The sequence below is a fragment of the Aulostomus chinensis genome, chromosome 16 (genome assembly GCF_037954235.1).
Source record: "Aulostomus chinensis isolate RoL2024-O1b breed Wild chromosome 16, RoL_Achi_v1.0, whole genome shotgun sequence".
Taxonomy (NCBI): Eukaryota; Metazoa; Chordata; class Actinopteri; order Syngnathiformes; family Aulostomidae; genus Aulostomus; species Aulostomus chinensis.
In genome coordinates, this window is record NC_141335.1 from 25,096,884 (window position 1) to 25,110,817 (window position 13,934).

General features: G+C 47.4%; 1 protein-coding gene across 1 annotated transcript; it reads left to right on the forward strand.

Annotated features, from left to right (window-relative positions):
• The first annotated feature begins 431 nt into the window (after positions 1-431).
• On the forward strand, positions 432-3,929 carry ly6pge (lymphocyte antigen 6 family member pge). Its single transcript, XM_086180834.1, has 3 exons — positions 432-627; positions 2,126-2,242; positions 2,498-3,929. Exons 1-3 carry the CDS (start codon positions 567-569, stop codon positions 2,689-2,691), a joined length of 372 nt encoding a protein of 123 aa, XP_086036960.1. The 5' UTR covers positions 432-566; the 3' UTR covers positions 2,692-3,929.
• The last annotated feature ends 10,005 nt before the right edge of the window (positions 3,930-13,934 follow it).

Consider the following 13,934-nt stretch of genomic DNA (forward strand, 5'->3'; position numbering starts at 1 on the left):
GCAGTTGTCACACTTCCACCTCAGCAGATTCAGACGTTTCTTTGAAAGGAAACCGGCATCGCTGAAGTTCGCTGCAGCTCAGGCGAACGCCGCATCACCACCAGCTGACCCCAGCTTGCTGGGGCTCCTCACCCTCCCTGATAAAGTGCATCGTTTAATGGCTGCACCCAGAGAAGACTGAAGGAGGAAAAACACATTTATTACGTTACACTGATGATTTTGAAGCAGTACAGCTGGTCTGAAAGTAGTAAAGCACCCTATTGGTCAAATACATTAAACAACACCCAGCCCTCAGAGCCACAGAGCACTGTTGTATGGGCCACACCCGTACTACAACAGTATGGGTGTGGCCCACAGATTAATCTGCTTCTCTTGACTCCGACCAGGGCGGGGAGGCAGCAGCTCAAGGCGAAGCTGTGGGGCCCAGCAGAGGGATTGGTAATCTCCTGGTCAGTGCAGTAGGGAATATTAGCTCATCTGATAGCTCAGATTAAGTTCAGGGCACTTTAGGTGCAAACAACCTGCTTTTCAGTGTGTGACCAGGAGGAGTGAGGACCGTCAGCACCATGAGAGCCGTCCAGTTCTGGCCGCCGCTGCTTCTCTCCTTGGTCCTGCTTGCTTCAAACAGTAAGAACTTGATTTCCTACCTTCACATCCTCATTTCCTCCCAGCAGGTCACTGCTTTGCCTCCTGTCCACATCTCAACTTTGACTTCCAGTAGATTCCCTTGATTCTTACTCCGGTTTGTTATAAAGAGGCAGCAGGTTACAGGTACAGGTGTAGTGATGCAACTGTGAACAACAGGCAGAACATGCAGTGCCGGCCAATCGCGCAGCTCACCGCAGCTCAACACTCAACCTATGTTCCAGGCAAATTCTTGCAGGCTTTGGAACTCTTCAGTAAAACCTCTTAATAACCCTGATTTTTTTATGTCAGATTTGCTCATCACACTTGATTCCCCAAAGTTTTGCTTCCTGTCAGCCTGCCATCATGTTCTGTAACTAGCATGCAATCCCACCAACTAATCTCTTAATAGGCCTGGAGGCTAATACTTTTAGCGTGTATGCAGCACGGCTGTGCTGAGGGGATTGATTGGGGTCAACTTGAAACAGCAGGGGGGCATTTATGTGTCATGTCAACACACAGAGCAGTAGTCACATCTTCCACCGTCTGGAATATCACTTCTAACACTGAATCGCTTGATTTTAAAGCATTTTTGTATCCTAAACGGCTACTAGATCACTTTCAGCATTTTTCTGATCGGCCCTTTTGCCCAGCTGCCATCTGGATGGAAGGCAAAGAAACACTGGAGGTTATTTTGATGCTGTGAAGAACATTTGAAGCTTCTAGTGATTTCTGTGAGTCCATCTCTGCTTGATCATCTTATGAAGGAGCATCAAACACTTCCTGAAGGGCCGTTTCACAGTTTAGGAAGCAGAAGGAAGTTTTCGAAAGAAAAGTATCAAGGTGATATCTCAAAGGTCAGCCAGATCTCAAATAACCACTCCTTCCTCTGGAGAGCCACAGACACACGAGAGGGAGCGCTGCGTGCTGAAGTGGCCTCCTGAAGATGCTGCTGAAGGTCACACAGATGTGTTTTCACCGAAGTCTTTTTTCTGGTTGATTTGGGGGGGAAATTATGTTAAGAAGGTGAAAAACTGTGGCTCTCGGTCGTCACTGTGCACTTCAGAGTCAAATCATCTGTGTGGATTCTGAGTAAATGAGAGTGGAGAGCTTGTTGATGCTCTGATCTTCACTCGTGTCGCCCCTGAACTCCTGATGAATGCAGCGACTGTCACAATCACCCGTCTCCTGACTGAGAGTTGGATTATTGTCACCTAACAGTTCAGAAACAGGAACAACAACAAAACCGTGGGAATGTTCTTGTCCTCATGCCTGCAGCGGCCGCTTCCTAATGGCTCTCATTGCTAATTCAAAGTGTTTATTGCTCATGGGATGACTTGACATGGATTCACCTGTGCTGGGATTTAAGATACATTACATTATTATTACGGTTATGTTATTCCATGGAAACAGAGTCCATGACTGTCTGTCTGCTCTGGAGATATGTGGACGTTGTGTGGACTGGAACATGCTGCGTTTGTCTCTCATCTGATTTCCTCAGGTGAGGCTCTGCGATGTTTGACCTGCATGAGCTCTAACAACGAGGACTGCAACCGGCAAGGTTCCAAAACTTGTCCCAGCTACTCGGATGCCTGCGCCGTGGTGGTGGGTTTGAACAGTGAGTCGGCCAGGAGGCCTTTCTGTACTACCTACAACCCTCCACGTGTGTGTGTGTGTGTGTGTGTGTGTGTGTGTGTGTGTCTTCTACAGTAGGAGGCCTGAGGCTTTGCAGTATCCTTAAATAGACAATTTTCAAACCCTTTACACGAAAACTCACCATCTAAGAACGTGTTTGTCTGTAAATGAGCTTCTGTTCATGCTCTAGTCATCAATCCACAGCATCGACTTGCCCTCATCTCTCTCTCTCTGTCAGGTGGGGTGATGAAGTCGTGCTCCTACAAGTCTTTCTGCAGCCAGGCCACCAGCCAGGGCTACAGGGCACCAGGGGTCAGCGTTCACTGCTGCTACAGTGACGACTGCAATGTGATGAGCGCTGCCTCACGGCTGCAGACACGCGACGGCTGGCTGTTGCTTCTGCCTCTGGTCTATCACTGCCTCTTCAAGTAGACTCGCAGCTCAACTTGAAGTGGTACTTCACCCTAAAGGGACCTTAAAGTGCTCACAAATACTTGTCTTGAGCATAAAAACAACCTTTTTCCACCACTGCATCACTTGTTTGTGACTCCAGAGCCAAGCTAAATATAGGTGGCTGAGTCTTTCTGCATTCTAGAGTCACAAAGAAGTGATGCAGGAGGGGAAAACACCTTTGTGAGGTCAAGACTCTGATTAGTCAACTCTCTTTGGGGAAGTATCACTTCAACCATGGCATCCATCTGCAACACAAATGCCAACTACAATTGCATTCATTCCCCCTGACAATGCCAAATGACCTTTCCTGACCTCTCTTTATCCTATTTATGCTCTACTTTGCTCTATAATTTACCTTTTTCATGTGATCATGAACCTTCACATCAGGGAGGGACGGTACAGAGATCAGTTCTATGAGGGACTGCTTGGTTTAAACACACCGGCTGGACAGGACCCATCAAGAGAGACTCAAGTAGACGAGTCTTTCGGTGGATTCGACTAATTCAGAAACAGCTGAAATAACAGAACAGATGGTTTATCATCTGCTGTTGGTTAACGAGGACGCAGCGCTTTGGGTTCATCCGTGTTCTCTACCCAAATTTGATGCTTAACACAAAAACAGGATGAAAGTGGCCACACACTCTCACGAGCTCCTTCCAGGTTACAGCTCATCATCGCACCTTCGGCTTTCCTGTGTCACAGCAGATATTACTGTGTCTAAATATGGAACCAGGACTTCAGTCAGCTGACATGTGTGTCGTGACATCATTAGCCTTCCACCGGTCTATCACACATTTGACAAGCCGTGGGAGATATTTTGGTAGGTGGTGTGAAAAGTGTTCGCACACACCGCGAATCCTGGTAAGCCTTTCACATGCCTGTGGCCAGGTGTCTTACGCCCGTGAGGTTAATCCACTCAAGCGAGGTGGAGAATCAGCACGTTCATTAAGAGAACCCGAGCTCACCTCACTGGGGCGGTGCACAGCTACACATTTCTTCACTCTTTATCACCTAATTGCTGGTTTTTATGTCATGTTAACATGCAGCTGCATGGGGTCTTTAAAATAAGGAGCATTTATATTCATTTAACAAAGTGTTTGAGTATATGATGAGTCAAAGAGGTCATATTTAATCCAAAACTGCATTCTCATCATTGGTCATGTGTTGTTCTTATGTAAATGTGTCCCTGCAGGCCTCCTGTATCTGCCGTACGGACACGTGCTCTGTTAACGGTGGCACAACCGATCTAAGGCTTCATGTACAAATGACACAACGGCACTGTCTCATTCAGAATTCAATGTAAATACAACCAATATTAAAGTCTTTTTACAAATGTGTCTGTGTGCATGTAGTCATTAATTAAGACTCTAAAAGCGGATCTTTGTGGAGCAAAAGTGTATTATTCCGATTTGAGTGGTGAAATGATCTGACTTGGTTTCGTTCCTAATAATCAGTGGCTCAAAAAACCCATCAATCAAGTATTATATGAGACAAACTTGCTGCTATTGTGCTTCCCCGTCCAAAATGGGATGCCTCAGTTGCAGGCGACTGGAAGGTTGTCATACGGCGTGTTTTTAGCGCCATCTTAAAGCCGTAGCGCAGCTCTGTCAACGGTCTCCACAAAATGACGCGATGGCTGTCAGCAACTGATCAATTCAGCCTGATAACATTTGGGAGTATTGAAGAGCTGTACGATCATTCATCCACCCTCAGTCACGTTAGCGGAGGGCTAACAGGAAGTAGCTCATGCAGCATGCGTCCTTCCGCCTTTGCTGAGAATCACCTGGTGGCGATGAGCGTAATGAGCACTGTACACGTAAAGGTGGAGAAGATGACATGTGTTTATGTTAATAGGTTTTTGTTATTTAACATTTAAACGTGATGTGAATGCGTCCTGTCAGGATCGGAGTGCATTCAAACCAAATCTAACAGCTGAGACACATCAGCTGGTCGATGCTGGGCTGTGTTAGCGTTTACCATCGTACTGTGGAAGGAGTACATGACAGTTAGACATCTGTTGGACTGAGCACACACACACACACACACACACACACACACACACACACTATATTAAATAAATTATAGAATATGTAGAGTATGTTATGTTCAGTGGAGGATGTGTTTTTTTTAATTATGAACAGTGGAGTTCTGATGAAAATTAATAAAACATGAGCACAATGTCATTTATTTTTTTAAAGCAAACCCAGATCTTGCGTCTGCAGGCAGATCTTTGACGGCGCCCGTCTGCTGGTGGAGTTCAGGAAGCCTCCACCATGAGGCAGTCTAACCACACTGCTGGCTGCAGCAGCTGCAGTCAAACCAGCAACACTGTTGCTATTCCGTCTGACCAACCACGCCTGGCGGTGCTGCTGCGATTCAGCCAATATTGATTATAATTGCAGTGTTTTATTGCCGTTTGCAGGGGTTTGTGAAAGTCTCTGGCGAGGACTCACTCCCACTCTTGCTCCTCTCTCCCTGGTCATGTCCTCCAGTTGGCTCCTTTGACAAGCAGGTGTGAGAATGTGAATGGACTGCCCTGGAGGGGGATATGCACTGACCCCAAACTGTGAGTCTCCTGGCCTGTTCAGCCTGAGCCTGCTCAGGGTGCTCACATCCACAGACAGCTGAGAGAGAAGCCCCACGCCAGCCCTCATCAGCTTTATCTGAAAGACTTCTTTCACTTTACATAGAAGGGCGAGGGGAAGACATGCCTTCATGTGGAGGGCTGGCGGAGAGTCCTGGGGCCAAGGTGCTGCTGAGGCATACAGGGCGTCTAAAGTTTGTCTTATGGGGCTCATAGTTCAATTCCAACTGTTCAACAGTGTTATAGTCATGATTCGCTGAGGTGAGATTGTTTGGGAGATGTGCAATTCCCATGATGCACCACCGGTGAGTGAAATGTCACCTGCACTTTCCTCCATATTCTAGGTCAGAGTTTCTAATTTGATGGAAGATTTGAAAGTGCGATCATGACCAAAGCCCCCAGTGAATCACAGCGTCTCAGGACAATAACACCAGTCACTATTCCCCGCACGTGTTGCATCTCAGCTAAAACTGAAGGTCATCACCATGGCAACTTTGCTGTTAAATTGGAGTACATTTAATCCCAATCTTCTGGCAACTGAAGACATTATTGCCAGAAATCCTGCCGTCTGCAAATCCCACCGCCGCCTGCCCTTTAAGAAAGGCTCTGTGAAAGTAACAGGCTGAAGAAAACTTGTGTCTGAAGTAAACCAGACACGTTTCACTGCGTGTGAATGTCACCGCGTGTCTCCAGCACTGACATGTCTTTGTGTTTCTTTTCTTGTGTGTTTCGCTGTTGTTTGAGAGGATTTATGAATTGTTCTTTTTTGATTTGGAAGTGCTCTGGAGACTCCAACATCCAAGCAATCGTTTGCTGTAATGAACACAATTTTTTTTTTTTTTTTTTTTTTTTTGTGCAGCGAGATCGTCCGTTAGGATTGTGGGGCTTATTGGTGATGAAAGCAGATTGCAGCACTGATGCAGAATACAAGACATCTACAATCTACGAGAAAGATTAAATAGGCGTTAATTTTAGAGAAGTTCATCATGTTCCTCAGCTGTGATCCAGTTTTGACTCAGACAGATTGCACTGATCCCGTAGAGGGAAATGAACTTGCGAACCGGCAGTGGAGTCCAGGTCTATGCCGTCAAAGCGGACGGGTCCATCTAGGACAGCTTCCTCTCTGGAGACAGAGCCGTTTGCAGCTGTCCCAGGACGGGTCAGACCGTCATCGTAACCCGGAGCCTTGGATGCTCTCCCTCAGAATGCAGTGAAATCAACAACATGACGAGTTGTGTGCTGGCCATTAAAAGGCTGATCAGCTGCTCTCGGTAAAGTGACAGCTGATATGACCAGACATGATGGTCACAGACATGATGGTCACAGACATGATGGTCACAGACATGATGGTCACAGACATGATGGTCAGCGGTAGCAAACAAACACATCCAGGCTAAAAGAACACACACCACCGAAGCAGCGAATGCTTGTGCCATTGTGGGGAGGGAACAAAAGCGCTCAGGGGGGATTGAGAGCATGTGAGACGATGGCTGTGTTTACAAGCACCCGGGTCCTGGCTGGTCGGCATGGGTTCATCCAACGGTCACCGGTTCTGAGGTCTTCGGGTCTTGGGTCTTTTTGAAAAAGATCTGTGAAGCAGAATTAAAGTGATCTACCTCCGGACTCCGGACGAAGGAGCAGAAGGGCTTTTAGTCTTTCAAACAGGGAAGAGGAGAAATACAGTGAGCGAGAGGGGGAGAGGGGGGAGTAAAGGGGGAGCCGTGCTAGCGAGAGGAGAGGAAGAATTGTGTGTAATGAGTGTGTTCCCCTGCCTGAGCTACTTTGAAACATGACTAAATGGCCCACCTTCTGTGAGGCCAGTGGGCTTGAGGACAGCGAGGAGCCGACAGCGGGGCTCTAGCGAGTGAAGCACGTGTATGAATTGTAGTTTTCTTCTGAACCTTTTAAAACATGGAAAACAAAGTAAATGGCATGGAAACAACATTCTTCAGATACAAGAAAATTAAAGGTAAAGTCAGTGATTCAAATTCGATCCACTTTTAGTCAAATTCAGAAAATAACTATAATCTGCTGGATGTCCATTTTGTGTGTGCAGACATATAAGAAGGAAAAGTGACTGATGAGACGGAGGAAGCGACTCCAGCCGGCTGGTGAACAGCTTCTGCCAGCTCCTCTCGCTCCTCGGCGTCCTCACCAGAGCTACATCACCATTATTCTGGTTCTGTATCCAGCCAAAACCTGCATCTGAATGTTAGTGGACAGGAGTACGTACATCCCACCCGCCTGCCTCATCACCAACACAGGGTGGGCACCCATCAGCGGGGCCACCCTCGGAGGCCTACACCTTCCTGATCACTCCTCCTTAGTAGCCAGCACGTGGCTCTCTGGCGTTTGCCAGAACTGCCAGATGGCCGGTCCGAGCCCATCTGTGACTGGGGCCAACATGGACTGTTGCTCCATTTCACCATGGTAGATCCAGCCCTTCTGCACCGGCCGAGCCTCCCAGACACAGAGGGGTGATGATGAGGAATCAAAACGGAGCCTCAGTTCTGTTTTTGGTTGCACTCGATAGCTGGCCGCTTTCCAGACATACATTAATGCCCGTCCATGTAAACACAATGAACCACTTGAGGTCTACACAGAACTGAGCAGTCTCATTAAAGAATAATTTCCCTCCTATGCTAATGAGGCCCAGAAGTGAGACTTATTTTGCACATTTGTGGCCAGGCTGGACCCCCCCTCCAAACTTAGAATCAACAGAGCAACAAGGATCCAACACAGAGTTATGGAAGGGTTTGCCTGGCCAACCGCCACCGCTGTCGAGAGTGCAGAAGCGCAAGCTCTCGACGCCACACTCACCAACACAGGTGAGGGCTTCTCGCGGGTTTTGTTGATACGACTGGAGCAACAACTACGTGCTCATTGCTGTCACGGTCCTTGTCTTGATTTCCTGTTTTATTTCAAAGTTCAAGTGCTGTCTTCCTGTGTGCTCCCTGCTGTGATGACCTCACGTGTCTCACCTGTGTGCGACTGCACCACCTGTGTCTCGTTTCCTCGTATATTTCACTCGTTGTGGTTCCCGTTGTCTCGTGTCGGCTCGTTGTTTTTGTCTCTGTCACTGTCATTGTTCCTCTCCATGTCTTCTACCACCTCGTGTTCCCCTCTCCTCCGTCTTTCCCACAAGTCCTTGGTTGACAGTTTTGTTTTGTACTTTGAACTTGTCCAGGCCTGTTGACTTCTTTTGTTGCTACTTTTCCTTCTGCTGAACTTTGAACTCCCTGGGTTTTAATTTGTCTTTTGATAATAATGCTTTTGTTGAACTCCCCGTGGCTGCGGCCTGCACTTGGCTCCTGCTTCCCCCGTGACAATTGTAGAGCATCGCATCACTGCGCTATCCCGACCATCGCGGATTTGACTCTAAGGCTCTTCATGTCTGTCCACCACCAAGTGCCTCCATGAGGAGAATGCTAGTGGGGACCAGTATGGCCCTGTGCGAACTTCCCGCCATTCCTGCCAGTACACCACTTTGTGACAGTTCCCATGCATGGGGTGGCGCTTCGAGGGCGCCCCTGGATCACGACCGCTCTGGGCCAGACAGGCAGGTCACTGCAACTTTGATGGGCTCAACATCTGTTCTGGGACTAACGTCTGGATGTGGCAGCGACAGTGACAAGTCGACTTCTTTGAGCACCTCCTGTGACATTCGAGGTGGTGGACCAGATGACCACCCAGTACCAGGACCAGTAGAGTCCAGTAGTGCGACCGCAGTTCTCCTGCCTCGGCCTCCTGTCAAGCATCACTGCCCCAGTGGCCACAGCCACCGTGGCTCCACAACCGACTGCAGTGGCAGCATTTCCACCTCCCTGTGTTTCTTCAGCCTTCTCCTAAATGGGCCAGGAACAAGGCCCCTCAGCTTCCAGCCCAGGTGAGCATATGGGGCAGTCTACCCCCCCTTCAGTTCTCAGGTGACTCAACACCATCTCCTCCCCTGCCTTCCTCCTTGGGCTCACCTGGCGCGGGGCCAGCGGTTCCACTGCCTTTAGCAATGCGTCTCCTTGGACATTTTGCTGATGACACGATTTGCTGTTTTGGCTCCCGTCTGTCATAAATTTTGTGTTATTGTTTTCCAGATTTTTCATTTGAAATCTTCTTTTGAAATGAGATCTTGTGGATGCGGGAGTCACGGTGAAATCATAGCAGGGGCATGTTCTCTGTGACCTACAGGCTGCCACAGCCGCGGAAATGAGGAGGAGAATAATAGTTTTGAGGAAGACGCCTTGTTAGCGGTTGCTAGGCTGATGTATGGGATGAAACTGAGGAGTATGTGAGCTCACCCTTGCCTCCTGTGGCATTCTGTACAGACGAGGAGCCAATAAGAGGTAAGGGACAGTTTAATCATTAACTGACTCGCTGGCAACTACACTGTTACTTTTCCTGATTAAAAAAAAAAAAAGAAAATTAGAATATGATGTTCTGTGAAAACAGATCGTACGAGTATGATGGGCGGAACTATTCATTAGTGGATCCTCTCTAAAAGTAAACATACTCGGAGGAAATATCCAGCATTTCCAGCCGAGGTTCTCTGAAGTTTCCACCTCTCCTCTCAGGAGAGGACAGTGTTTGTACCATTTCTATTTCAGCTGTAGCTGAGGTACAGGGTGTCTATTTTTGTTATCCCCAACAGAATGAACAAAGGATCAGGATTATCCAGGAAAAGGGCTCTTATGATGAGCTTTTTGTTAAATTACCACAGTTTTTATTATCTTACACGGGGGTTGCAAAGAAAATTTCGTTGACATGTCCACCATGGTCAATGACAATAAAGCAATCTTGAATCTTGAAGTTCTGCAAATTCGATCTGTCTTGCAGGACGAGTGGGATCTGAATCTATATGGATAGGGTGAGGATGTCTTATTTTAGTGGGAAAAGATGGATCATACAAGTAGAGCAAGTCCTCCTGAACCACTCAAAAGACACCGCTGTTGTGGAAGAAGGGGTTTTACCATGGCAGGTAGTCACCGGTGGCACTGACTGTGTTAAATGAGTGGAGGAGAAAGAGAGGATAACAAAAGAGAGAGGTGGAAAGTAGACCTTGGAGCCAAAACCAAATCACATCAGTAACTACTGCGCCCTGGGGTGAGGGCAGGTTCAGTCAGCCGTACCATGCAACTAGGATAATTAATTCTGGAAAGGAATATCAACTGATATAATTGAGCATTCTCCGCTAATGAAGATCCTCTGTGTTGTCACTGGTGAGGCGCTAATTGATGGGAGGAGGATGGATGGGGTGAGTGAAGGGAGGGGGTGGAGGGTGTGCAGGATATGATGGTGGAAGTGCTGCTTGCACAGGCAACCAAACATTTTTCAGGTTCGTTGATTTCTTTTACGCAGGTTCTATTTAGTAGTCAGTGACGTACTGTCTGCTCTCATCCCACAAAGGCCTGTTAATGTGTGCATGATGGGCTCATTCACCACTGTTTGCTGTGTTCCCTCTCAAAGTTTGCCAGGAGATGAAAGAACTTGCCACAGCATTTAGACAGCGCCACATCAGAGTGGTCGGGGGGGGGGGGGGGGGGGTAAAAAAAAAAAAAATCACAGGAGTCCACATGATGGGGGTTGGGGGAGTTTAGGGGTTGCACAGGTCGTGTTGGTAGTTTCGATTGAGGGAAGTGGAGGGTCGAGGATTTGTGGAGCGAGGGCGGTGAGGAGGGGTCCTGGTGAAATCAGTTGAGAGAATAATAGGAAAGCAAATTGGTTTTGACAAGTTAGGGGAGCTGGAAATAATGCAGGCCCTTTAAAGGGGAGAGGAGGGAATATCCAGCAAAACTATGAGATAATCAGGGGTACCATTGAGGAGCGAGGTGAGGGGGAGGACCCGAGCCAGAACACAGGGCCTGCTGATGACCCTGGAGGGCCGGGGAACAGACTCGGTGTTCTTCTCCAGCCTACAGGGGGCGGACACAGAGAAGCAGAGATGACGATTCAGGAAAACTGAAAGTTGTGCTGAAGCTGCCAGCCAGCTTGTGTTCTAAAACCCTCTGTTAAGCTTTTGTCAACCATTTCTTCTGAGTCTTTATTGGTGAAGTTTCTTTTTTTTATGTCATAAACAAACCAGAGAGGCACTGGATGTTCAGAACATCCTTGTTGACATGGAGACAGGATGGAGAGACAGAAGAGAAGACAGACAGGTATTCAGAAGAAGGCAGACAGCCGGCAAGACAGACAATGCTGATGCACTATCTGCTGTCACACATCTCTGGGATCAGACGTCACCCCGGCAACTGCAGGTTGCCAGATCAGCTCCACTGGCAGATAGACGGACTGACACAGAGCAACCAGCAAAGGTGTTTGAACACAAACAGAGGATTAACTGAGCTGTAGGCTCCGACGTCATGGTGAATAAATCAGCGGGGCAACGGGTCCAAACAGACTAATAATTTCACACTTACTCCAAATTAATGCTCGACAGAGTCAAGCTTTCTGCTGGAGCCGATTAAATATGCAGAGCAGGAAGGAATGCATCACCCTAGGATGGTGCTTTTGAAGGAGAGATGCTGAAAAGTCAGAGGATGATCCTTTGTTGGGCTGAAATTGAAAAATTCCTGATGGTGTCAAGATAGAAGGAAATGGTGGAGATTAAGTTGAATATTCTGCCTGCGCTGGCTGACACCAGCTTGGCTTGATCTCCCTTCTCAGATAACTTATCACACATATATCCACCACCAAGAAGAGACACACGGGTCTGATGCAAGAACGCAGCTTCCGCCCTTCCACCCCCAGCGTCTAATTCAGAAGGCAATTTTCTGTTGACAGCCTCAACCACAAATTCTGAATGCAAACATAAATATATAAATATCTGTATAAATGAACCTTAGTCTTCTCGGAGATATCAGTCCGCGTTTTCTGAGCAAGTGATACCCTTTCAGATAAGTATTTAAGCTCGAAAAAAGAGGTGCGGTCTCTGTGGTAAACCCCATCTAGTCTGGATGACGGGCCGGTAAGAATAAAAAGCAGGCCTTTATTATATGAGCTGAACGTGTTCATCAAACTGCCTCTGCTGGCGCGTCCCCCCCAGTCACTGAGAGTTAAACTGTTGAGCTGCTTGGAGCTTGGAGTGGTGAAGCAGAGCCGCCTGCATTAAACAACCCGGAGATGTTTGCTCCTCGCTTTCACTGCAGCAGCTTCTTTCTCCTTGTTTTCCATGTGACTCCATATCTCTTCACATTAGTGCAGTCCGCCGCAAAGTAGCTGCAAGAATCAGCACGCGGTCAACTGTGGCAGGGAAGAAAGAAGGGAAGAAAAAGAGAAAATATTTAAGGGCTTGCTCCCTCTGTCAGCTTTCACCTCCTTTCCGTCCTTGTTCTTGTTTTCACAGCCCTTAATCCTGGCGGCTCCAACACGGAGCGGTCACAGGTTTTGACAGCAGACTGTAATGACCTAAGCTGTTCTCTGTGGGGGGGTGACTCAGAGGGGTAGGTGGATGGGGAGGGGGGCTGGGGGGGGGGTCAAGGAGGAATGTTTAATGAGAGGGTATTTGGCATTTATTTTTCTGGTGTAATGCAGTTGCACAGGTTTAAAGGACTCCGAGAGGCAAATATATGTCCCGATATAAGGATGTGTGTGTGTGTGTGTGTGTGTGTGTGTGTAATTATTTTGAGCCAGGAAGTGCCTGTTTTTTAAAACTGTAACTTTTCATTTAAAAAAAACCAACATTTTATTTAATATCTGAGATCAGTTTAATCCTGAGACTCCTCACACTGGGGCTGAAGGCCACGATGGTACCATCTGACATGACCACGCCACCAAGTACTGTCTTTCTGGTGTGTTTAGAGTACAATCATTTCAATTTTGCCAAAATTTATTGGCAAAAAATTGTGTGTTTGGAGATGAGCTAAATAACCGGTTTCTTCTGGGTGGTATCTGTGAAAAACACACACCAAGAAAACCCCAAAACATTATCAAGCTTTTCCTGATGATGTTGCCAAAATAAACACATTGATATCTTAAACTAGCCGGGATATTCAGGAGGATTACTCAAGGAATTCCGCGTTAATCCTTCTTTACCTAAGAGGATGGCAGCAGTCAGTGGAGCATTCCAACTGCAGTAGTATTAGTGAGTTCACAACAAAGGTACAAGTACTACAATAAATTAAAGTGAGCACAGAACCTTGTGAATTGTGGCCTCTGTGAATTATATTTACCTTTCAGGAATTAATCCAGATTAGCGCCGTTTTAACCACGCTGATAAGGAAGGGAATCTCTTGTCTCTGTGCGGGGGGGCTTCATGCTCTCACCACCTGTCCACCTCAAACTAAAAACTGGCTGCCGGACTGAAGTGCATTGAAAGTCAAATGTGTGGTTCCGGAGGAGGAACCTGTGGAAGATAGTCAGGGTTCAAAGATGTCTGCAGCCAGTCTCAGACAGGCTCACCAGATCGATGCAGGACGGCAACGAGAGATCAGATCAGATTTAAGCCAGAGAAAACTACAGATTCCAGCAGGGGATCTGCAAGTGTACACACACCATGCTGTAGCATCATAGTAGTAGTACTTCAGTGGCCCAGCTACAGCGAGCAGGATAAACACCCCGCTTGGTTTGGGTTGTACTGATTATTCTGATAATATTACAAGAAATATTCTGGTGCGGTTTTAATGACCTCTTTTTTTTCTGGTAAGAA